Source organism: Sipha flava, unplaced genomic scaffold (assembly GCF_003268045.1).
Source record: "Sipha flava isolate LNK unplaced genomic scaffold, YSA_version1 69_pilon_pilon, whole genome shotgun sequence".
NCBI classification, from domain to species: domain Eukaryota; kingdom Metazoa; phylum Arthropoda; class Insecta; order Hemiptera; family Aphididae; genus Sipha; species Sipha flava.
In genome coordinates, this window is record NW_020273609.1 from 948,868 (window position 1) to 973,771 (window position 24,904).

Consider the following 24,904-nt stretch of genomic DNA (forward strand, 5'->3'; position numbering starts at 1 on the left):
TTATTATTATTATTATTATTATTATTATTATTATTATTATTATTATTACACGTTTTTCGTAGAATGCATCTATCATACTCCTCTCACATTCGCTATTATAGTACTATATTACCCACGTGTACGTATATGTAATATACGAGTATTCTATTTTATCGCCGCAATTTATTGAATTATATCATCTGCATGCGTATGCGCGCAGTTACGTCGTCGTGCGTTTTAAGTCATATAGAGCGCAGACGCCATTTACAACTGCATTTGTTATATTTATATATATCGTATGCTGCAATGCTTCGTGTTTTTTCTCCCGAACACGTCTCTTGTTTTTTTTATTTTTATTTCCAATTGAATTTTACCAGCTCGCAATACCAGTAGCAGTCATTGTCGCCATTGTTTCCAATCGTATTTATTTTTACACCGCTGTACGGGAATTACTTTTTCGTCGGACAGATTTATAAACGCTGTTTTATATATATATTTACACAACAACGTGCGCAGAATCTATTCGAAACATCAACGGTTTTCATCCGCCGTGTCGTTCGCGTTTTATACGATGACGACTCCCCACCCCCCAGAACTACGTACGGATATTATTATTATTATTAATACTCGTACTATATTCACTCAGACTTTTTCGCACGACTTATTTCATTCATTCATTTGTTCTCTTGTCCGTTGACTAAAAAATAAAATTAATGTACTACGCTTTATTATTTACTATTAGTTAATTTTTTGGATTTACATTGAATGTATATAAATTGTCACCCTCCAGTGCGAGCCTAATACAGATTTAAACCGCTATAGCTGCGGCATGTATACAATGCGTATAATTTTCCGTAATAAATCAACAATGAAATAGCACTTTGAAAATATTCGTACTCGTAATTGCATTATAAAACGTAACGCGGCGCATGATGTTTCATCTCCATGACGCGTACATGCATTAAAACAGTTTGCATAATAGACCAGGTATTCGTTTGGGTGTCTGAGATGCGTCAAAGTCAAACGAGAAAATGTTCCCCGTTTAATCTGTAATTGAGATGCATTTTAAATTTAAATGTGCGTACTTCAATTATTTTTGTCGAATTTCCGTTAATAACAAATCGTAAGCTATGTCAATCGATTAAGCATTTTTTCCGCCTTTGAAATATCCTCAATTATATATATAGTGTGTACCGTTATGATATATCTAAAAATAACGAAAATCATTTATGAATTCTATTTTTTTTTTATTAATACAAAAAATATATGTACCTAGTTCATATAGATAAGGACTAAAAATATTCATTAACTACTTGAAAAAAAATAATTTTATGAATTTTAAAAAAATTGAACATATAATTGTATAGAGTTTGTTATTCCGAAAATTGTCTTTGATTTTTTTTTTTTTTTTTAATTTCCCTTCGTGATTTGTGTGTTCAATATAACATTATTTCAACGTTATCTTATCTCTCATTTTCGGTTCATTTCAAAATTCTGCTGTTAGTATAAATACATAAACTATTTCTATTAAAAAAAAAAAAAAAAAAAAAAAAAAGAATATGTGAAAAATCATTATATCAATGAAAGCATTCATTAACTTCCAAATTGTCATTAGAATCAACTCTTTAAAATGGCTATATTGATATTATTTAAAAATAATAAAATAGTAATTTTTTTTTTTTTATTATTTGAATATTTTCTGTAGTTCTTATACACGCACATAAGTCGTGGATATTAAAGCTCGATCATCTTCAGTCTCTCAAAATGTATCGCAATACAGAAATGCATCTTTGCAGGACACATCCAGTATATGTATGATACGAGTATGAAATCCCAACAAAAGGTATCTGATTGATGATTGCAGACTTCGCAGTTCGAGGTAATCGTCCGGATATAATACACCCATATGTTTAAGTTTGTGTTTGTAAGTTACACGTGTATAGTACATAGGTCAATATTGTAATACACCGTGCCGGGATTCGAAAAGAGTATTGAAATACTGAGAAATAAAACAATACCTTCCGCGTGTTGCGCCGTCTATATTATATTTTATTATTCGGTCAACGACTCGTGAAGAATGTTCGAAGTCGCGCGCGCAAATAGCTGAACATTTTTCGAAGTTTGTCGTCCGTATATGCGCACGAACCGTACGTGTGACAGCAGCACTCTAAACGCAATGGGTATGAATCAGCGATATTTAACGAAATAAAAATACCTAATTATAATATATGTATAGCCAATAAAATCACATTTGTGTGCGTACATGTTTGCTTAATAATAATAATAAAGATATTAACGCGATTATATGCATAATAATCATTGGAACTTTCATCCGCAAGATGATTAATAATTGTATCGTGTAGTTTTGTTAAAATCGTGAACATTCGTGGAATATGCGCCCTTCCGGAACTTTTTTCTTCCGTAATAATCCGAAATTTATTTCGCTGAATTATGTAGTACACGATATTATAATATTTTATAGAATTGACGTAGAGTAAAAAAAATTATACGGACGCGATCCACTCCTGCTGTTGGAGATGGTAAAAATCACTAAAAAAAAAAAAGAACAACGTCGCGACCGTTCAAGTGTACTCGGCGTATAGAGCTTGGCGTGTAGTATAGGCATACTGTCCACGCTTACAAAGCATTACAAAAACTTTACTTTTTTCTTCGCGTTACAAAAACTTTCGAAATCCACCACTCCTCATTCCCTGAAAGATGTTGTTATCTCTACGGGATTCGTCTACTTTGTCAAAGCCATTGGAGGATGTTATTCCGAATATGGTTTATTTTTTCGTCACTATTATTATTATCATAACGATGATGCTGATGGTGATAATGATGTGCACGTGTTCCTGAATCGCGACAAGTAAAATTAACAAGAGATCCTACCCGTCGAGAAGAACGACAGCAATAATAAATGCGTACGTAAATAAACGTAAATACTTTGTAAATGTATATGTAGTATACGAACGCGCATTTGATTACATTGACTTTGAAGTACAAATCGAATATCATTCGCTTGTGATTGTTGTAGCAATATATTATGTTTCACATATCATACAATATTCAACGAAAAACATAATCTAACGTTACCGCGAAGTTTTTCACTCTTCGACGGACTATATTTATTGTATATTATCATATTATATGCCAATACTATATATCCTATATATGCCATATACTATTATAACGCACGCAAACATGCACGAGAATTTCGTTTTTCATATTGCGTGTACTTGTCATCACGAAATTATTTTTTATTCTATCATTCAACTTTCACCCGATGTTTATAAACGATATACAGTTATTCGTATGATATCACAGTATAATTTACAGTTCAACGTTATAATTGTTATTAAAACCTCTTAAAGGAAGGTGTAATATATTATGATTACGCAGTGGCGTAGCCAGGAACTTTTTATGGGGGGGGGGAGTTCAGCTAATTTATATATATTTAATTTTATCACTATCATTTTGACTATTTTTTGTATTGATCTCAGTATTTTTAAGTCTGGTTGACATTAGTTTTGTCTCGGGTAAAAAAAAATAACTAATTTTTCTAGTCTGCTTATTTGTTAGAGAATTTTCCTATAATAATAATTATAACAATTTAGGAACTAGGAACTAATATAGGAACATAATTATTAGATATTAAAATATTTTCTGTCTAATCACATAGGTATACTAAAAATTAAATTTTAAAAATATCTTACCATACTGGAATGTTTAGACGTCTTAGAATGATGTCAAATTAAATTAAAACAAATATAATGGAATACAAATGTCAAACATAAACGAATAAACAAGTATTAAATAAAACAGTAAGACACCAACGGGCAACGACCAACTATTAATATTATTAATAACTATTAGTTTTACACAATAAGGTAAGGTTCTTGTGATGATCGGCGAGCCGCGAATGCAATGAATCAAGGATGGCAAATATAATTTTTTCAACATGCCCATTTTTATGACATAATTAAAAAAAACAATTTCAGCGTGCCATAATTATTTTTATCAACACAGAAAAATATAAATAAAAAATGAATGATTATAATGTAAAAAGTTATGTAAAAATATAAATAATGTAAAAAAAATATTAAATTATTATTATTGTTTGTTAGAAACCTTTTGTTTCATATAGGTTGAACGCTTTTTTTATACTTGGTTGATATGATGTTGATTGCAATGAAATACATGCTGTCGAATCATCCTTCATTAATCTGTTCCTAGCTTTTGAATGTGTATGATTTAATACCAAAAAGAAACTTTCGCAAGCGTAAGTTGAAAACTAAAATATTAACAATGAAATTGTCAATTTTTTTACGGAAGAAACATTTTCTGGAATATTATTCCATTCTTCTAATATTATTTTGTCAACACCGCAATCTGTTTCTTCGTTATTTATTCGATGGCATTCCAATTCAGTTTTGTCCAACTCTGTTTGTTTTAATTGCATTAGTTTGTAAATCGATTAACTGCATTTTTAAATTTTCCAATTCCATCCACTTAAGATAATTATCATCAAAATCTTGCACATCAAATAAATTGGAATAATTAATAAGTTTTATTAATTTTTCAATTTTTTTTAAAATCATAAAATCTTTATGAAAACTAAACTTCACTCACACTAAGAATATTTGTAAATTAATTGGTAAAATTCCAATTGGTTTGTTCAAAAATGTCCACTTCACCTAATATTTTTTCCAGTTTTGGGAAGTATAGATATTTTTTCAGATTTGGCATCGTTAAAAAACATATATATTTTATTTTCAAAACCTTTTAGTAATCCAAATATGATTTAAATTATTTTTCGGCGACCTTGTAACTTTTTATTCAAAGTATTTAAATGTAATGTTACATTTGTGAAACATATCAATTCAAGCCATATTCAACTGTCCATGATGGTAAAAAATGTCGAACAACCAGTAATTTTTGTTTTGTTGTATGCGATATTTTGAATATATGTTAATATTAATAATTTAAAATTCGCACACGGTCGTATCTTTCGATACACGAACAAGAATTGATATAATACACACTTCTAGTAATCTAGTGCCCCATTATAATATTATTACTACATATAAATTATATTTTATAATAATAAAGACAAGATAACAATACGCCATTGTAAAATATAGATTATTTAATATGTGCAATTAATAATTCAATTAATTGTACGTTACTTAAAAATCTATAAATATATATGGACAAATGAAAGTTTTTCGAGTGCCATCAAAAATCTCACACGTACCAACCTCGGCATGCGTGCCACTTATTTGCCAACCCTGCAATAGGTATACCCAAAATAAACTGAATACAGACAATGATATCGCTTTTATTTATCTCAGTTATCGGGACCAGACGATCGATTTAGAATCAACCGTTGTAGAAAATCTAAATAATATGTTTCCTAGCAAAAATTATCAAAGTAGTAGTAAAGCATCTAAATATGATTATAATATTATGATTTGTGTGTGTGTGTGTGTGTGTGTGTGTGTGTGTGTGCGCGCGCGCGCGCGCAGCGTGTGTACAATACGTTTATAGTGTTTATACAAACTATTAATATGATTTCCAAGTCAAAATTCTAAAATATAAAAATATTAAAGAAAAAACTGTGTTTCATGTAAAAGTTAATTTACCATCTCAGGTTCATGGTGGAAGTTCTGACCTCAACCCCCCATGGATACGCCATTGTGCCTACTCATATTTGTGCGTATCTCTGTGTGAGAATATTAATTTATATTATGTGTTTTTATTGTTTTTAATATTTGTATTATCTACAATTTATATAAATAACTTGGGTTTAATGATAACGACGTAATATATATAATTATATTAGTACGCCGTCTATTATAGTCAATGGTGTATTTACGGGGGGCTGGTCTCGACCCTCCCCCCGGAAAAAAACCCTCTTGACCCTCACGGAAAATTTGAAAGTACGCCATTGTGTATGATAGTGGTACATTTTGTGATATTTCACAACACGCTTGTCTGATTTTTGTAGTACCCAAAGAGACATCAAGTGTGAGTGATTTTAAACATCTACATAACGCAAAATTCATCAGAGTGTGTTATTTTAAATTTTCTATCATTTGTTTAGTGAATATATGAACGAAGAAAGTTCCATAAATTACGTGTCTTCAAAACTTTATAGTTTAAATGGCTAGCATTAGCCTAATTTATAATAGTGTCCCCGTCTGGTCTCGGTCGACTGCCGAGGAGCTTCATATAAATATCCGTGTTATTATTTCGTATAATATCGTATCCAGTTGTTGTGAAACTACGATAACTGTATTTATACATTTATCATACAATCAATATTTTAAAATAAAAACAACTAATAATAATCAATTGTAATAAACATTAATAGGCCTTCTTCTTTCTTTCAAATTTTCCGTTTTACATTTCAATTGTTTTATTTCCATTACCAAAAAAACACGTATTTATAGATTTGAGACTAATGTGTGTACATGATGATTTTTTTTTTAATTTATTCGCTTCAGAGCTTAGAATACAACATAGCTTAAACATTATTATATTTAAATTTATTTTATAGAACGTTTATGTTATGATTATATAATTTGTAAATTATTGTTGTAATTTATTGTACATTATTTGTTAATAGTAAAATGTTAGTAAAATGTTTCTACGAAATCGATATCACTGGCATTCTAGTATATTATTCTGATTAAACATATTTTGAACAAATAATAGATTTTTATAATGAATTTCGCGCGATTTGAAGTCCACCAACATGAAACGATATTCAGTCGATTGTACAGTGTCAACCGCGTGACTTCGATTATTTTCGTTTAAATTTTAAAACCCCTGCAATTCGCGCAATTCGATAGCCAATAGCGACTAGCACTGCCGGTCGCGCGTATCGTCCGTCACTGGTGTCGTTATCAAATTGCGTCGTTAGTGGATTCATTCAATTTACTGGTATCGCTCGTGACAAATATCGCAATGCCAGTGAATTGCATAGTTTGTCGAAGGCCTTAATACGAACTGTCGTAAATTCTTAACAAAAAGTTTTTATACCTAATTATATTCGGTGAAAAACGTTAAATATGAATACGTGTACGGATTTAAAATTAAACTTAATAATATAGTATTATTAAATAAGAATTTACTACAAAAACTGCGTAAAAAATATTTTTTCTATAAATTTATTCGTTTTAAATATAAATAAAACGTTTTCAATTTATATTCACTTAACTATCTAGACCGTAATGGCTTATTATAAGACCTCTGCATATAAATATAATCTATTCGCATCATCTTATTCCGTGCGTATGATCGTTATATGTATATATATTGTTTTATTCGGTGATTTGTGGTCCTTCTCTTGAAAAGAGAGTTGAGATAAAGGTTATGCTCTATTTTCACTAGATTATGTTTTACATTCGTGCCGCCGACAACTTCTTATTATTTTTGCATCATTATTATTGTTATTATGATTATTATTATTATTATTATTATTATTATTATAAAAATATATTAGTATGTTTTACTAAAATCCCGTATAAGTGAAACAACTTTTTGTTCGGATATAATAATATTATATTACTCGAAAAATCAATTCCATAATTGTTCTGTAAGGGTCTGTAAAATAATATTCCGGCTGCGCACCTCGAATAGAACGTCTCAAACGTGCCCTGATGAATAACTTTCCATGATTGAAACGGAGTTTGATAGACATTAATATTACAACAATTATACTGGGAGGATGACATTACATAATACTGAGGTAGAAAACGTTCAAATATACATAGTAAGACGTCAACTATAATACTTATTATTAGTCCTGTAAACGACTGCAAAGGGTTGTTTTACCATCATTGAAATATTCATTATGTATATACTCGTATATGCGTAGTATACGTATATAGTTTAATTTTCATCAAACTGTATTTATTTATGCACGTTTCGTGCCCTGTATTTTATTATGTTACATGAAATGTTCGAATTATCGTAATTGTGTGATGAATTTATTCGATATACTGTGTTAAAATCGTTTTTCAATTATGATCATTTATCTTTTGTTATATATATATTCTGTATAAAAATATAAAAATAACCTCATTCGCAACAGATAATGCACGATGGCATATCTGCACAATTAATCTACACAAGGTTTTAAGTATATTTCTCCCAAATACGCCCTCTACCGGATTCTGTTTAAATAACGAAACTACCAAGGACAAACACACATAAAGTTGTTAAGGTCTTTCGTCGAATATTTTTTTTTTCGGAATTACTTAAACACTCAACCGACTCGTATATAGTACTTTTAAAATCCTCAGCTACGTCTTATTGCAATCTCTATAAGTAGAGATAAAGAACCTTAAGGCTAAGGGTAGATTTTCATTCCGGGAAGTACCCACTGAAAAGTATTTGTACCGAAAGCGAGGTATTCATTTTTTTTTTTTTAATATATATAATGTGTAAAGAGTTACTTCGAAACAAATAAAAATTATATGATTAACACTTGTATTTGTGAATCTTGTGCGTGGCACCTATACAAAAAATCTCGGAATCATTGCTTCCAAAAATAATTGTACAAACTTTTCGCAATTACATTTTATGTATTATTATGGGAATTAGTAATTTGCACCTCTGTAGATAGTCAAAAATAGTGTTGTAAGTAGTATGTTTAATTTACACCATAATAAGAGTATGTAATTTGCACCCAAATGAGTATCTATTTGTTCGATTATCGATTGTTCGATGTTATAATATTGGCCGCACACGAATTGCGTTCGGTTTTATTTAAACAACTACACGAAATTATTTTTTTGGCCTGCCATTTTTAAAATCAGATGTAGTAGAGGATTGTGTTGCTGACGATATTGTATCAATTTTACCCGAGGATAAAAAATTTATTTCGATTATATATTAAATAGCTACATTCATAAAACCTAATTGTGACCATCCATTTTCTATGTAGGCAATGTATTCACGTCTTATAATTTGATCTACGAATAATTGTGAAGTCTTCCATTCCAAGTTTAATAGTATGTTTTACTCAGCATACCTTCTAAATATGTATTCCGATTCATAGATGTTTTAAAACATTTATAAAAAGAAACTTATATGAAACTTATATTAAACTTATATTATTCATATAACTAAAAACAGACGGATGATAGTATGTAAAAAAGAAGATTATTTAAGATGAAACATAACGAACTATGATAGTGTCCAATTCAATTAACCCATCTTGATTATAATTAAGTTTTTACCAGTTTTTTTAATTTTATATTTTTAATTTTTTTTTTTATTATTGTTTATTTTAATTATTATATCACATTCCTAAAATTTAAATCAATATATTTTCATTTTACTTATTTCTAATTGCTTAACAACAATAATAATGTTTTAATGAAAATGTTTTTACGTTGAAACACAATACGTGTTGTCGTTAAACGTTGTTGGGATGTAATTCGTGTAGTCGTTAAATATGGTCGGAACACAATTCATGTGCAACGATAATATTCAATTATTCCTCGGTATTCTTGTCGACGTTGAGAGATACTAGACAATACATATGACAATAATAAATTTTCGGGATTTTTCGCCTTATTTGGTAATATTTTGACGTTTGACCTCCAGTTATCGGTCATATTCGCGTTATATATATTCATCTAATGTATATCATTTTGATTGAATATTAAACTAACCGTTTAGTCTTCCCGTTTAATGGTAATAAATATATACCTAAGTTTATTTTATTTCAATTAAAAATTATTATTTCCAGATTATTCTATCTTCATTTTTTTTTTATTTTTTTTCATTTTCATTTTTTTTTCCCGTAAAACATTATCAAATAAACTATATATATCAAATATATTAACAACATTTTTTTTTTTATTAATTTTATATATAATATTTTTAATTGGCTCTTTTTTTATATTCATAATAATAAGATATTATATAAACCTAAAACAATCTATGTATAAACTCAGTTATTTTATAAATAAAAACTAAACCAAAGTTATATTAGGATTATAGTCATTCTTTATCAAAATCTATATTGTATACAAATAATTTAAAAGCATTAAGTGTTTTCAAATTATATTTTTTGCCTAAAATAATGAAATTATTATACTGTTATCATAAATTATTGATTATTTTTATAAGGTAGCTTTGAGGTCAATACTGGAATATCGTATAAACCTCGATGTAAGTAGATTAAAAAACGGCTTGGAGTCTTAAAATTCTGTATTATTAGCTTCTTATTTCTCGATTTATAGAATCTTGTACGTTAATACTATCGAGATACTTACGAAAAAATAATTTAATTTAATTTTGGTACAAATTAAAATTCCTGTTTTTTACTACCTGAGAGTGGTGCAAATTACATATCTTTATTTTGGGCCAAATTACAATCGCATTTAATGCATTTTGATGTAAATTACACATGTTGTAAATATTTTGGGTAAATTTTGGTGCAAATTGACTACATTTATTATTATTAAGAAAGGTAATACTTATAAAATGTTTCATGCAATTAATAATCACATAATATTTAAAACCATTAATCTCATCGCACCCTTTATCGGTTATGTAAAAAAAAAAAACCCCGGTAGTCGAATGACCAACTTCACCAGGTATGTATTTTTATTTTTTTTTTTTTTTACTTTACATTCATACAGTTATACATATAGTTAACATATAGTTTATAATAACGTAGGTAATCATATAATCATAATTACCCACTGAAAGAAAACCTAAATTATTAATTAAAAATGAGGTTTTTTTCATTTTTCTAACAATCATCAAATTACTATCTACGATGAATTAATGATTACAAAAAAATAGATATGAGATTTTATTTATTTTACATCTCTATTTTATCTAAATGCAACATATATAAATACACACACTAGCATCCCCCGTCGCAACCTCTCCCGCGTTATAATTTAATAGAACATGTAGTGTGCCATTAGTGCATGTAGGTAGTATGATATTTTTTTTGGTATTTATTTTAAAGAACTTCAGAGTAAATAACAATTTTTTTTTTAAACCATCTAATATTAGAATAAACTGATTTGCCGATTTATTTGTTCTTGATAGTAGGTAGCTATAGTAATTCTAGCTAACTTACCCGGTTTTACATGGATGTCATAGCCGGGAATATGTTTTTAATGGGTTACCTTACACTATTTAAAACCTATTTTTATAAACCATTTTATTGTTTTTGAGATATAACAATGACCTATGAGTAAATGGTATTTGTATTTTATTTAAATATATTTTTATTTGTTTATAGATAAATTACCTGGCGTCGCCTGGTAAGAAATTGTGAGTGTTTTATACTCCTTTTGGGTGTTACTAGCTGTAGAAGCTTTGCCTTTTTTAGTGTAAATCGGCCGAAGTAAAAATAATAATTTGTTATATATTATTATGAGTAAATATATAATATATCCACATTCGTCGCGCCTTGTTGTGTCGTTTACTAAATTTAAAGAGATACTAATATCGTTATAACAATATTCAATTTATTATATATTTATATTTTATATTCTATATTTTATTCGTTTTATCGATAAAGTTCAAGTTTTCGATTGAATGCTATTTATTGAAGTGCATTTTGATACACAATATTTTTTATTTTCTTTCTGGCTCGTACCAAAATAAATCAAAGGGTTTTCCGATACTTAAACAGACTACAGAACTTAAACAGCTGTCCACGCGAAAAGCAAGAATAAAAAAAAAAAATGGTGAGCGTTGCTCACGGTAATTATTTGAAGTGAAATAGACATGTTCACCATTTTTTATGTGCACACCGTTGAGGTATGTGACATTGTGGTTCCTTTTCGTTTTCTTGGTTGTTATAGTAACAGCAAAGCAACAACTGCTCGTTTAGGCCTTGTCAGGTGTATTGATACTTCCTTTCCTTTTTTTCGCCACAAAAAATAGCCTTTGTCCTTCACTGAGGTTTAATCTATCTCTGTCCCGAATTTTATCAAAATCGGTCGAGTAGCTTTTGAGATTTTTACAAACAAATAAACAAACGCTGTCTCATTATATAATATTAAATACATATAGTTTCTTATTTTAGTTTATCCAGTTTAATAATTTAAAAAATGTATGTATGTATTTACAATGGGCGAATGTCCTTTACCATTACCTTCTCTCTGCAGACGACAGGTAAAATGTACTTTAGAAAAGCAGTATAGGTTGAACTGGAATATTTTTTAATAGAATACTTCTGTTATGTCGTTTATTGTGAATAATTTAAATAATATTTTAATATTTTAATAATAATTGGTATGTATTGTCATGTAATGCTCGTATTTATTATGGTATCATAATATTACCTGCGCTTAACGTTTACTGCATAAAGTTCATTAATTTCAAGATCTAAATTTTTCATTTAAAATTTTCATATATAATTGATAACGGCATGTATATGTTACCGGAAAAAATGAAAATTCAGGAATTGTCAGTATATCCTAGTCATTGTTGACAATGACTGGAAAGGTTAGACAATGTTGGAAATTTCGTAGTTTTATCAAAATTTCCGTATTATATTAGGCAATGTTATAAATCTGCATTCAAACAAATATTAACACCGCTTTATCGGTGATCGATCTGATTATGGAACTTTCAAGTCTTCATGAAATGTATATTAATTTTAAATGACGAACATTTTTTTAAATTTTTTGTGGTGTTACGAACGGAGCCCTAGGCAAACCATTACGGAGTACAGTTTGGGTACTGCTGTACTAGATTATATAATTCCAAGTGTCATAGTAATTTACCACGTAACAATAAAGATTAAGATTATGATTTATCCTAAATAGCTAATAAGTATTAAAATATATTAAATTCATTTTTAATGTTATTATCAATGCCTTCTTTTATTAGGAATTGTTATCAATGACTAGGTATTGACATTAATTCCTTACTAAATCAGGCATTATCGTTATTGACTAGTCATTGTCAACAAGGACTGATTGTCATCTTTTCCGGTAACATATATATTCAATATTATATATGGCTTGAATCGTATAATATGTTACAATAAGGTATTATACTTTATTCTTATTATAGTTATAAATACTTAAGACTCCTAGAGTAAATAAAACTCGTCTTTACCACGCACATCAATTCCAATTTACTAAACGCATATAATATATTTCATGTTCTATTTATCCTGAACTTTTTTTTTTACTTTATTGAGCTGCTATGCTGTAATATATATATATTTTTTTAATTCCGTATCAATGCTATATAGAACACGTTCTTGTCTTCTGCTCCTAGATGATAATATTTTTCTCTTGTTTTACATTTACATTATAATTTTGAATTACATATCTCATGCGATATTATTATGTATATTATGCCTAGTCATAAATAATTTTGGAATAATGTCAATTACTAACGTATTACGCGCGTCACGCGTTGTTATAGGTTTTTAATATTAAAGTTAAGTATCAATTTGAGAGATTATATTTATATCAACCGATCATTATACATAAATATATTTATCACATGCACGTATATTTAATTTAAATTTCTCGTTATTATTATTGTGTCTAGATGATTAATTAAAAACAAAACAATATATTTTAATTATAAGATGCGAGATTAGAAACATATATACAACGATTGAAATATTGAAATTAAATTAAAATTAATGATTAAATTAATATTTGCCAACTATACAGTATGTGTTAATGAACATACGTTCAAACGCTTGTTACATACAGATGTTATAAAACATTGCGTAGATAACACTAAGTTTTTATGCATAACATTGAATGCTAAATAACGAGAAAAAAATGTTAAACGTTATGATCAGGGCTCGAGACTTTATGTGCTTAAAATCTTAAAAATAAACGCATACATATGCACCAAAAAATATAAATATATTCGCTTAAATATGCATTCATTTTTAATTAAAAAAGACGTACTAATACAAATTTAATTAAAAAAAAAAAAACATATCTTGCACATATCTACTACTACTACTACTACTACTACTACTACTACTACCAAATTCCGAAATGAAACCTCTCAAGCAACTAATTTGTGATTTTTTTTTTCTTTTGATATATTTATTTATTAATTTAAGAAAATTATACCACGAATACGAGCACTAATAAATTAACAGACAAAAGCCACGAAAACAAATACGAACGCGAAGACAAACACGACAAAATACGCAGTAACGCATTAACAAGAAAACGATCGTCGTCCGTGGTTCGTCGATTACTGAGTACTGACAAACAAAATAATACTTTGAAAGACAAATAAATAAAATAAAATAAATAAATAATTTTTATAACGTGTCAAAAATGAAAATTTTACATTTATATTTTTGATTTACAAGTAAATAATCAACAATTATTTTAAAATATGCAAAAATATTCACAATAAACTTTTAAAATTCAACTCCAAACATCATAATACAAATTTGTACCATATCATATTTATTATATTTATTTCCCAAACAAATATGCAAATGCATAAAGTCCCATGTTACGATATTATTTGTTCTGTGCTTTCATATTCCTACTTCGTAATTAGTCTTTTATTCGTATATAATTACGTATCAATAAAATTAATTTATTATATTTGTAATCAATCGATTTTACCTATTTCATCTATTTAGGTGTATTATGTTATATTGTTCTCCCGGTAAGAAGGATCTAATTATATTTGTTTTTATCACGTCTATTAAGGTCTTTTTTTATTGTCATATCAAGTATGGAATTAATATTTAATTAAAATTGTACATAAATATAATGTACAATAGTAATAATAATATATATAACTATTGTAAATAGAAAATTTTGACTTTGTAAAATTCTTTAACGATTTATTATGTACTTAAATAGTAATAGTTTTAAACATTTTAATTACTTATTCTATTATAGTCTTTCGTATCGACATGTTTGTGCAAATTACTCGGTGATTTTTTTCCAAACGCATAAATTTGAAACAGAAAAATTAATAAACGATTAGTCGATACTGGGACACATTAAACCTTTTAATGACTTATACTCGTATTGACGTTACAGTTAATACATTTTTAATATTGTTTCGTTTTATCTTATTGGTTATGTACAATTTAGATGGTTGTTTAGATTGTTTTTAAGATTTAGGAAACAAATAGATAAATGTGTGTGTTTGGTTAATTGCTTTTTATTACGCTTTTTTTTTTTTTTTTTTTTTTTTATGGCGTTTAGTAGATTTGCGGGCTTCATTTGATAACGTCACCAGTACTTGACCTATACTGTTTGCTGTAGATAGATCATTTTTATCACGCATATCATATAATCGGTTTTTAAATGTACCATTTCTGGAGTAGTCTGAAACGGATTTGAGATAGTAATAATTAATGTGTTGACCTATTTTAGAAGTGCGACAAGAAGCCGTTCAACAAGCTCTAGCCGCTATGCAGTCCAGGCCGAAGCCATCATTGCCAATGCCAAGTAAACGCACCTCAGTAATGGCAAGAAGTCCTGATCGATTGGCTGCCACTCATAACGACAGCGGTGAATATATTTTATTATTATTATTTTTATGAATCTGCGTCAATTTCAGTAATTTTTGGATGTTGAATGATTTTATTACGGTTCTATGGTAATTTCGTGTTATTTGGTTTGTGTGATATGCTTTGGTTGGGAGGAGGACTTGGAGGTTTCTTCTTTCCGGACGGCCGTTTCGTCCAGACAGCAAAATCGCCGGTGACCGGGTTCGAACTGATGGTTGTACGTTTAGACACAACAGTCTTAACTCGCTGACTTTCCGAAATATATGGTCAATAACTAACAACTAGTGCCGGATCTAAATCTTAGGAGGCTGGGATGAAAATACCAAGTGGAAGTCCCTTAAAATAAACATTTTCTTGTAAAAGTAGCTTCTTTTTTTCATTTTTGTGCACCATATTCAAATATACGTTTCGAAATTTCCATTTATAAATTCATTTTTAAAAGTTGTTGAATGAAATACAACAAATAAATATAAAAAGGACACAAAAAGGCAAAACATTAAAAAAATATGAAACGGACCATTTTATTTTCCATTTCAATTTGAGATTTTGCTTTTATAAGCTCCTTATAGTTTAAAGCCACATGCTTTACAATGCCCTTTTCCCCGCTAAATCTAAAACTGTTACAATAGTGACTACAGTCGCATTCTACTACGAATTCATCACAACCGTCGTTTTGTATATTGTTTTCAGATTCGAGCTCGGACGACGACAGTGTTGGCGACCAAATCCCTGACAGAGAAGTCAAAGACCGTGGCAGTGCCGGTCGTGGTGAACGAAGTAGCGGAGCCGACACTAGCAGTACCGGCGGGTCGGCCAGAGACACCCCGCCTCATTCCAAGACCACCGCTCACGCATCACAACAACCACCACAGTCGATGCAGCAACAATTACAACAGCAACAACATCGGCATCATCACCACCATCATCACACAAAGTACGTATTCAGTTGTAGTACGCATTAGCCAACTCGTGATCTCTATTTAAACAACTCATCATTTTGTTGACTTTAGGATTCCTAACGGTGCGCCCGGTGGTGGAGTTTCTGGAAACAATGGCCCCAGTTACTGGGAAGAGTCAAGAACGATTATCGAACCTCCTCCCAAGGAGCCAGAAAAAATCAAACGCAACAAGCCCGAAGTGACTGAAGTGGCTGACATATTGCACAACGTTCGACCTCCTTGTAAGTTTAAACCACGATTGGTATACCGATTTTAAAATCACTAGGTCTCGGATATTTATGATATTGAATATTTTTTTTTCTATTGATCTAATTTAATGCGGACCTGGATACAAATTTGATTCATATTGTACTTAATCAAATAATACTATTTTTCCTCCATAATTTATGGTTTTATATTTTAAACGTATATTTTTGGGATTTTAAGAATATAAATGCATAGTTCAATACATTTTCGAATTTTTTTAAAAACAAAATTAACGCATAGATAAATGATAACTACGATTCGTATAATTGTGTTTGTCCCAAATGATTTTAGATTAAAGTTTGATCAAATTTAAAAAACATTATACCACAGTGTAAATAAATATATTATGTTAAATAAAAATTAAATACTTATAAATTATAATATATTTTTAATACTAAAAGTAAAATAAATTGTATGCATTATAGTTTGGGTTTTATGATACGCATATTTGGTCATTTATAGTGCATAAACATGCGAGCCCAATTATAATGATTAATAATTATTATATTTATATTTATTAAATGCTTATGTTATGATTATATTATATACATACAAATATATTTTTTTTTGGTATATTATAAAAATCCTTATTTTAGACCCTCAACCACCGGACGTGACAAATAACGTTACGCAGTCCAGGAGATACACTCCTGCCGATCGTGTTAATCGGTACAGTAGAGATTCCAGACAGTCGTCCAGCGATGATGGAATGGGCACAGTATCCAGCAGCGGTCGTTGGAAAGTATCGGCTAAGATACAACAGTTGTTGAACACTCTAAAACGGCCGAAACGGCGACCATTGCCTGAATTCTACGAAGACGATGATGTAGAACTTGAGATAGCAGCTAATCCTAAAGATCCCAACGCACCCCGACCCGAGGGCGCGTTCATGTCTCCGGCATTGGGTGAACCATTATCCGTGAGTTGGAATACACGTCTTTACACCTCCCGCAATCATCAGTCTTATTTCTATTTTTCCACAGGTACCATCGGGGCTTCCGCGTAATTTGGAAGCCGCACTGCAACGTTACGGTTCGAGTACTTTTAAAGCACCCGTTGCTACAGTATTGGATCCAAATGGAAAATTAAGCATAACACTTACTTACGGTATAAAATTCAGTTTTTATTGAAATAATGTTGACCGCGTATGTATATTAGTAATTTGTTACTGTTTTAGGTAAGCTCCTTAGCAGATCTCACAAAGTAGCCTATACGCTCCTAAACCGTCCACTAGTCAAAGGTAATGGTGGTGGAGAGTGCTTGAAGCATGGTGACCGTGTGGCTCTAGTCTATCCAAATAGCGACCCGCTAAACTTTCTTTGTTCTTTCTATGGATGCATTTTTGCGGGCATTGTTCCTGTGCCCATTGAAGTGCCATTAACTCGCCGGGATGCAGGGTCGCAGCAAATAGGATTTCTACTTGGTAGCTGTGGCGTCCAAGTAGCCCTGACTTCGGAAGTCTGCTTAAAAGGTTTACCGAAAACAGCTACTGGCGAGGTCGTAGCGTTTAAGGGCTGGCCAAAACTGCACTGGTTTGTTACCGAACATCTACCCAAGACTCCAAAAGACTGGTGTCCACCACCTCACATCGGTGAAGACACTCCTTCTTACATAGAATATACAACTGATAAAGACGGTTCTGTGATGGGTGTTAGCGTTAGTCGCACAGCCATGTTAAACCAGTGTCGCGCTTTGACTCAAGCTTGTAACTATACAGAGGGTGACACCATGGTATGCGTTCTCGATTTCAAACGTGAGACTGGCCTATGGCATTCAGTTTTAACGTCTATTTTAAATGGGATGCATGTCATATATATTCCATACGCTTTGATGAAAGTCAACCCAGCGTCATGGATGCAAATGATAACTAAATATCGAGGTATATATTATTATTATTATTGTATTACTCTTATTTTTTTTTATTTGCATTAAAATTAACGTCATAAATATTATCACAGCAAGTGTAGCAGTTGTCAAGTCTCGAGACTTGCATTGGGGTCTCTTAGCGACTAAAGATCATAAAGAAATCATACTCAGTTCATTAAGATTACTTTTGGTCGGAGACGGAGCCAACCCGTGGTCTCTGTCGTCTTGCGATCAATTCTTAGCCGTTTTCCAATCCAAAGGATTACGGCCAGATGCTTTATGTCCATGTGCTTCGTCTAGTGAATGTCTAACAGTTTCCGTTCGGAGGTAATATACACGTTTTAACATATTAAATTAATTTTTTAAACTTCACATTACCATTTAACTCTTCTAGACCTGGCCGAGCCGGGGTAAATGCGACTGGACGTGGTGTCTTGTCGATGTCCGGCTTAAGTTATGGTGTTGTACGTGTGGACCAAGAAAACTCTCTTACTTCATTAACTCTTCAAGACTGCGGCCAAGTTATGCCAAATTGTTCTATGGTAGTGGTTAAAATGGACGGCATACCTTACATGTGCAAAACTGACGAGGTCGGAGAAATCTGTATGGGTGGTCTCGGCACGACTACCTGTAATTATTGGGGTCTCCCCGGTCTATCGAATGCAACATTCCGAGTCGCACCTATTGGAGAAGATGGCAAACCCACAAATGATACGATCGAGTACACAAGGTCTGGGCTTCTTGGATTCCTCGGACCGGGAGGGCTAGTATTCGTGTGTGGGTCCCGAGACGGTCTCATGACCGTCACTGGACGTAAACATAACGCTGACGACATAATTGCCACAGTCTTAGCCGTGGAACCTATGAAATTCATATACAGAGGAAGAATTGCTGTGTTCGCCATACGAGTTCTTCGAGACGAGCGCATATGTGTGATTGCTGAACAGCGACCTGAATGCAGCGAAGAAGAAAGCTTTCAGTGGATGTCCAGGGTCCTTCAAGCAGTAGATTCCATTCACCAAGTTGGGCTATACTGCTTAGCCTTGGTGCCGCCCAATTATCTTCCCAAAACACCGTTGGGTGGAATTCACTTGTCCGAGTGCAAAAGAAGATTTTTAGATGGAAACCTGCACCCAGCTAATGTACTGATGTGTCCTCATACCTGCGTTACCAATTTGCCAAAACCACGAGAAGTGCATTCAGGTATCTATTTTTAACATTTTCGTCTGTCTTTTGGGGGAATTCGGATGGAAGTTATAAATGAAGTTTTCATATAATTTTGCCTAGTCGGCGGCACTGTTTCAGACGTGGGACCGGCTTCAGTCATGGTTGGAACCATAGTGCAAGGCAATCGCTTAGCAACTGCACAAGGACGAGATATTGGTATCATCGATATGGAATCAGATTCAAATAAGACCGTAAGAGTCAACGTAATGTCTTATGTTAACCATAAATACATTATTAATAAGTCTTTTGGTTTTATTTTTTTCAGTATCTTTTCATATCAGAAATATTGAAAATGCGAGCTATCCGAGACCCAGACCATGTTATATTTACATTGGTGAATGCAAAAGGTGGTGCAGCAGCCACATTAACTTGTTCGCAATTACATAAGCGAGCAGAGAAAGTTTCTAACTTGTTAAATGAACGAGCTAAAGTAAACACTGGTGATCATGTTGCACTCATCTTTCCTCCAGGAATTGATCTCATATGTGCATTTTATGGGTGTTTGTATGTTGGTAAGTTTAAAATTAAAAATAATAATTTTATACATTGGGTGATATAATGTATATATATTTATACTCTAGGTGCTGTACCTGTTACAATACGACCTCCTCATCCACAAAATCTTCAAACTACTCTACCAACGGTGCGAATGATTGTAGATGTAAGCAAATCTACTTTAGTCTTATCCAGTCAAAATGTCATAAAACTTCTTAAATCTAAAGAAGCTAGCAACGTAGTTGATGTGAAATCGTGGCCAACAATCTTGGACACTGATGATATGCCAAAAAAAAAAATTGTACCCACTTACCGAGCACCTACTGCAGAACTTCTTGCTTACTTAGACTTCAGGTATATTATAAAAAAAATAAATATTAAAACATATTATTTATATTTCTAATAATTTTGATTTATATAGTGTTTCTACTACTGGGATGTTAGCTGGCATAAAAATGTCTCATGCGGCTGTCACATCGTTATGCAGATCTATGAAACTAGCTTGTGAACTTTATCCGTCTAGACATATTGCATTATGCTTAGATCCTTATTGCGGTTTAGGCTTTGCTTTGTGGTGTTTAAGCAGGTAAGTTGATTATTTTCTACATATTAATGTATTTTTTGTACTTAATGTCAACTATTTTTAAAATTATTTTAGTGTATATTCTGGTCATCATTCAATTCTTATACCTCCATCGGAAATTGAAATTAACCCAGGCTTATGGCTAACGGCTGTCAGTCAATACCAAGTACGAGACACGTTTTGCTCTTACGGTAAGTAATACATTTTTGTTCTTTGTTACGTGAGTGATTCAATTTCTTAGTTGTTTTAATATTTTTTATTTAACTATAGGTGTCATGGAATTATGCACCAAAGGTTTGGCTTCGTCTGTAGGGCTTTTAAAACAACGAGGTGTCAATTTAGCATGTGTACGGACATGTGTTGTGGTTGCCGAAGAAAGACCTAGAATAAATCTAACAACATCATTCTCAAAACTATTCTCTGCTCTTGGACTCAGTCCACGAGCTGTGTCTACCAGCTTTGGATGCCGTGTAAATGTAGCCATATGTCTGCAGGGAGCATCTAGTCCAGAACCGTCTTGTGTGTATGTAGACTTACGAGCTTTAAGAAATGATCGAGTGTCTCTAGTCGAACGTGGTAGTCCGCATTCATTATGTTTGCTCGAGTCTGGAAAATTATTACCAGGAGTTAAAGTTATTATTGCCCATCCGGATACTAAAGGACATTGTGGTGATTCGCATCTTGGTGAAATTTGGGTACAAGCACCGCATAACGCTAGTGGATACTACAGCGTATTTGGCAATGAAATATCAGATGGCGGTAATGGATCAGAACAGTTTAATGCGCGATTAGTTACTGGAAGCACCGGTGAAGTTTATGCTAGAACCGGATATCTGGGATTTTTAAGACGCACGGAATCGACATCAACTCCATCAAGTGTAGCATTACATTCAACAGATACCATTGATATAATGTCTCTCAGTGATTTATCCCTTGCATCATCTAACCAGTCCACTCTAAGTAGCAATGCAGCAGTTCCTGTTGATATGCCAGGTATATGCTAATAGTAGTTCTAATAATAATTATGGACTTATAATAATAATAACAGAATATTTATCCTCAAACCCACATTTTTTTGGAAATTTATCAAAAAGTTTAAAAAAGATAACAATTTACCTACAGTAATGCGTTTAGAAAATAAGTACTCTGATAATCCAACAAGTTCTGCTAATCTATTTGCCGAATTCTTTTCGTCTATCTTTAACATACCAAAAGTTGTCGATAGTAATATTTTTCAAAATTTGAACGAAATAGTAGATATTTCTAATTTTACTTTATCGATTTGAGGCACTTTCGAATATAGGATTTGACCCTATTTCAGGTCCAGACCTAATACCACCCCTATTTTTACATATGTGTCGATATTCTCTTACTACTCATATCCACTGTTTATTCACCTTATATTTTTACACTGGAGTCTTCCCTAGTAAATGGAAATCTAGTTTATGAAAATTCGGTAACAAATCTGACATAGATAATTATTGTCCCATATCAAAACTAAGTACTTTACACCGAAAAACTCTAGAAAAACTTATAGAACCAAAATTATATGAACCTTTTAAATATACTTTAGTTGGTGAGCAATATAGTTTTTGAAAACTGAAATCAACGGAAACTAATTTAATAACTTACTATTCTTTTTTAATCGACATTGTTAAATCAAGTGGCCGTGTTGACGCAATTTAAACTGATCAAAAAAAGGCTTTTGATTCAGTTGATCATAACATATTGATTTTGAAAATAAAAAAACTTGGTATAGGTTACCCTCTACTATCATGGCTCTCATCACATTTATCTAATAAATCATAATATGTTAATATAAATGGTCTTTTATCCTCAAATAATACTGTAACATCTGGTTTATCTCAAGGTGGTCACCCATCCCCTCTTTTATTCATTATATTTATAAACGATGTAGGTTCTTCTTTTAAATTTTGTAAATATCTACTATTTGCCGATGACCTGAAAATGTATCTTTCAGTCAATTCTATTGTCGATTTAAACGAAATTTCAGTTAACCCCTCTAAATGTAATTATATTTCATTCAATTGTCAGAAAAATAAATCCTTAGCCACATATAAAATAAATAACCTTGAAGTACAAAATACATCTATAGTACGTGACTTAGGTGTTCTGCTGTCTTCTGATCTGACATTTAATGCTCATATTGATTTCATTTTAGTAGAGCTCTAAGGGCTATTGATTTTATAAACCGAAATTGTCACGAATTTAAAAAATCTAACTTTCTAAAAATACTATACTGCTCACTCGTCAGATCAATATTAGAATATGCATCAGTCATTTGGAATCCTAAATAAATTAATCTTATTGATAAACTTGATAAAATCCAACGTCGTTTTTTGAGTATAAAATCAGAAACTAAATCGAGTGTATGTTTCGTTTCTAGAAGATAACTTAACGATGTAAACTTTGTCTATAAGTTAATAAGTGATAAACTTTCCTCACCAGAATTTCTAAGTAAAATAAATTTTAAAATTTCAACCTTCAATTCAAAAAACAATCATCCTTTTTTAGTACCTCATTGCTCGACAAATATTATTAAAAATAATCCAGAGTACCGCCTTTTAGTATCATATAATAATGTACCTAACTTCGATTTCTTTTTTGATTCTCAACTTAATTTAAAAAACCTAATAATGAATATTAAATAATTTACTCGACTTTTATATTATATTCACTTATATTTTTCTTTTAAATATGTATTAATATGATATCATTCAAAATTGTTTGTATACTTTTTGTTAATTTAAAAACTATACTCATTACCCTTTTGAGGTGTTAAATACTTAAAAAAAAAAAAATATTCAAAAATACATATGTTTTGTCTATTACATGCCATATTAAATATCAAATATCTTGTTTTTTGAATCATTTATGCCTTACATGGTAATAAATATTTGACTTTTAATGAAATCATTCACTTGAAATACTTGTTAATAAGTTTTTCAAATTTCTTATATAAGTCTCCTCTTTATCAATGTCTTAACTTTCAACTGTTTTAGTTTTATATTTTTCACCCAATTAACTAAATAAAATGATCTTTCTAAAGTAATTTTATTTTACAAATTCTTTTTTAACAACCAATATGTTTAATTAAAAATTGTAAATATTCACTTGATTGTTAATATTTTATAAAACGTTTTTATTTTTATTTATTTTTCATACATTTTGTGAAGTATCTATAACCTTTAAATCAAATTAATTTAATTTTGATTTTTTTGAATTTAATCGAGTTTCTAATTTCAAATGTACAATTTATTCAGAACTTCATGATGCTGTTTTTGTGGTTGGTGCACTGGATGAAACAATTATCCTACGAGGCATGCGCTACCATCCTATTGATATTGAAAACAGTGTTATGCGATGTCATCGTAAGATTGCAGAATGGTAAGATTTTTTCGTTGTCTTTATTGAATTTAAATGTAAATACTTGGAATCCTAATAAATTTAATGTCAATTCAACAATATTTTGATTTTAGTGCTGTATTTGCTTGGACTAATCTTCTAGTAGTCGTGGTTGAACTGGATGGTAATGAAAGTGAAGCGCTTGATTTGGTACCATTAGTAACCAATGTGGTACTTGAAGAACATCATTTGATAGTTGGCGTTGCCGTGGTTGTTGATCCTGGTGTGGTGCCAATCAATTCTCGCGGTGAAAAGCAACGTATGCATCTTCGTGACGGCTTCTTGGCCGACCAATTGGACCCTATTTATGTAGCATACAACATGTAATTTTCATATTTAATGGGTCTAATATTTTGTTATTAGATAAATTTATAGTTGTGATATACAATATTATTATTATTATTATTATTATTATTATTATAACCAGACGTGTTGAATAGAAATCATAATTATAATCGAATTTATTGAGAGAGAAAAAAAACCAAACAAGTAGACTACCTTATTGAACTCTTGATTCATATGTTCGATATAATATTGTACGATAAATACTTATACTTTATTATTTTAAGTTGCCATACTGTTTGATGGTTGTGATGTGTTTTCGGG

The 24,904-nt window shown here is 30.8% G+C and overlaps 1 protein-coding gene across 3 annotated transcripts in view; it reads left to right on the forward strand.

The window, feature by feature from the left end:
* The window catches only part of LOC112692046 (disco-interacting protein 2), a 132,299-nt gene extending 107,603 nt beyond the window's left edge, over window positions 1-24,696 (forward strand). For 2 of the 3 annotated variants that reach the window (XM_025566562.1, XM_025566561.1), the window contains exons 4-19: window positions 15,360-15,497; window positions 16,187-16,430; window positions 16,507-16,676; window positions 17,298-17,620; window positions 17,685-17,808; window positions 17,879-18,580; window positions 18,660-18,894; window positions 18,962-19,770; window positions 19,873-19,985; window positions 20,060-20,306; window positions 20,376-20,643; window positions 20,711-20,875; window positions 20,948-21,063; window positions 21,143-21,865; window positions 24,157-24,280; window positions 24,373-24,696. In XM_025566562.1, the coding sequence (XP_025422347.1) occupies window positions 15,360-15,497; window positions 16,187-16,430; window positions 16,507-16,676; window positions 17,298-17,620; window positions 17,685-17,808; window positions 17,879-18,580; window positions 18,660-18,894; window positions 18,962-19,770; window positions 19,873-19,985; window positions 20,060-20,306; window positions 20,376-20,643; window positions 20,711-20,875; window positions 20,948-21,063; window positions 21,143-21,865; window positions 24,157-24,280; window positions 24,373-24,625 (4,754 nt within the window). In that variant the 3' untranslated portion in view covers window positions 24,626-24,696. Of the gene's footprint in view, window positions 1-15,359; window positions 15,498-16,186; window positions 16,431-16,506; window positions 16,677-17,297; window positions 17,621-17,684; window positions 17,809-17,878; window positions 18,581-18,659; window positions 18,895-18,961; window positions 19,771-19,854; window positions 19,986-20,059; window positions 20,307-20,375; window positions 20,644-20,710; window positions 20,876-20,947; window positions 21,064-21,142; window positions 21,866-24,156; window positions 24,281-24,372 lie in introns of all 3 variants that reach the window. The other variant, XM_025566559.1, reaches the window with a different exon arrangement.
* The last annotated feature ends 208 nt before the right edge of the window (window positions 24,697-24,904 follow it).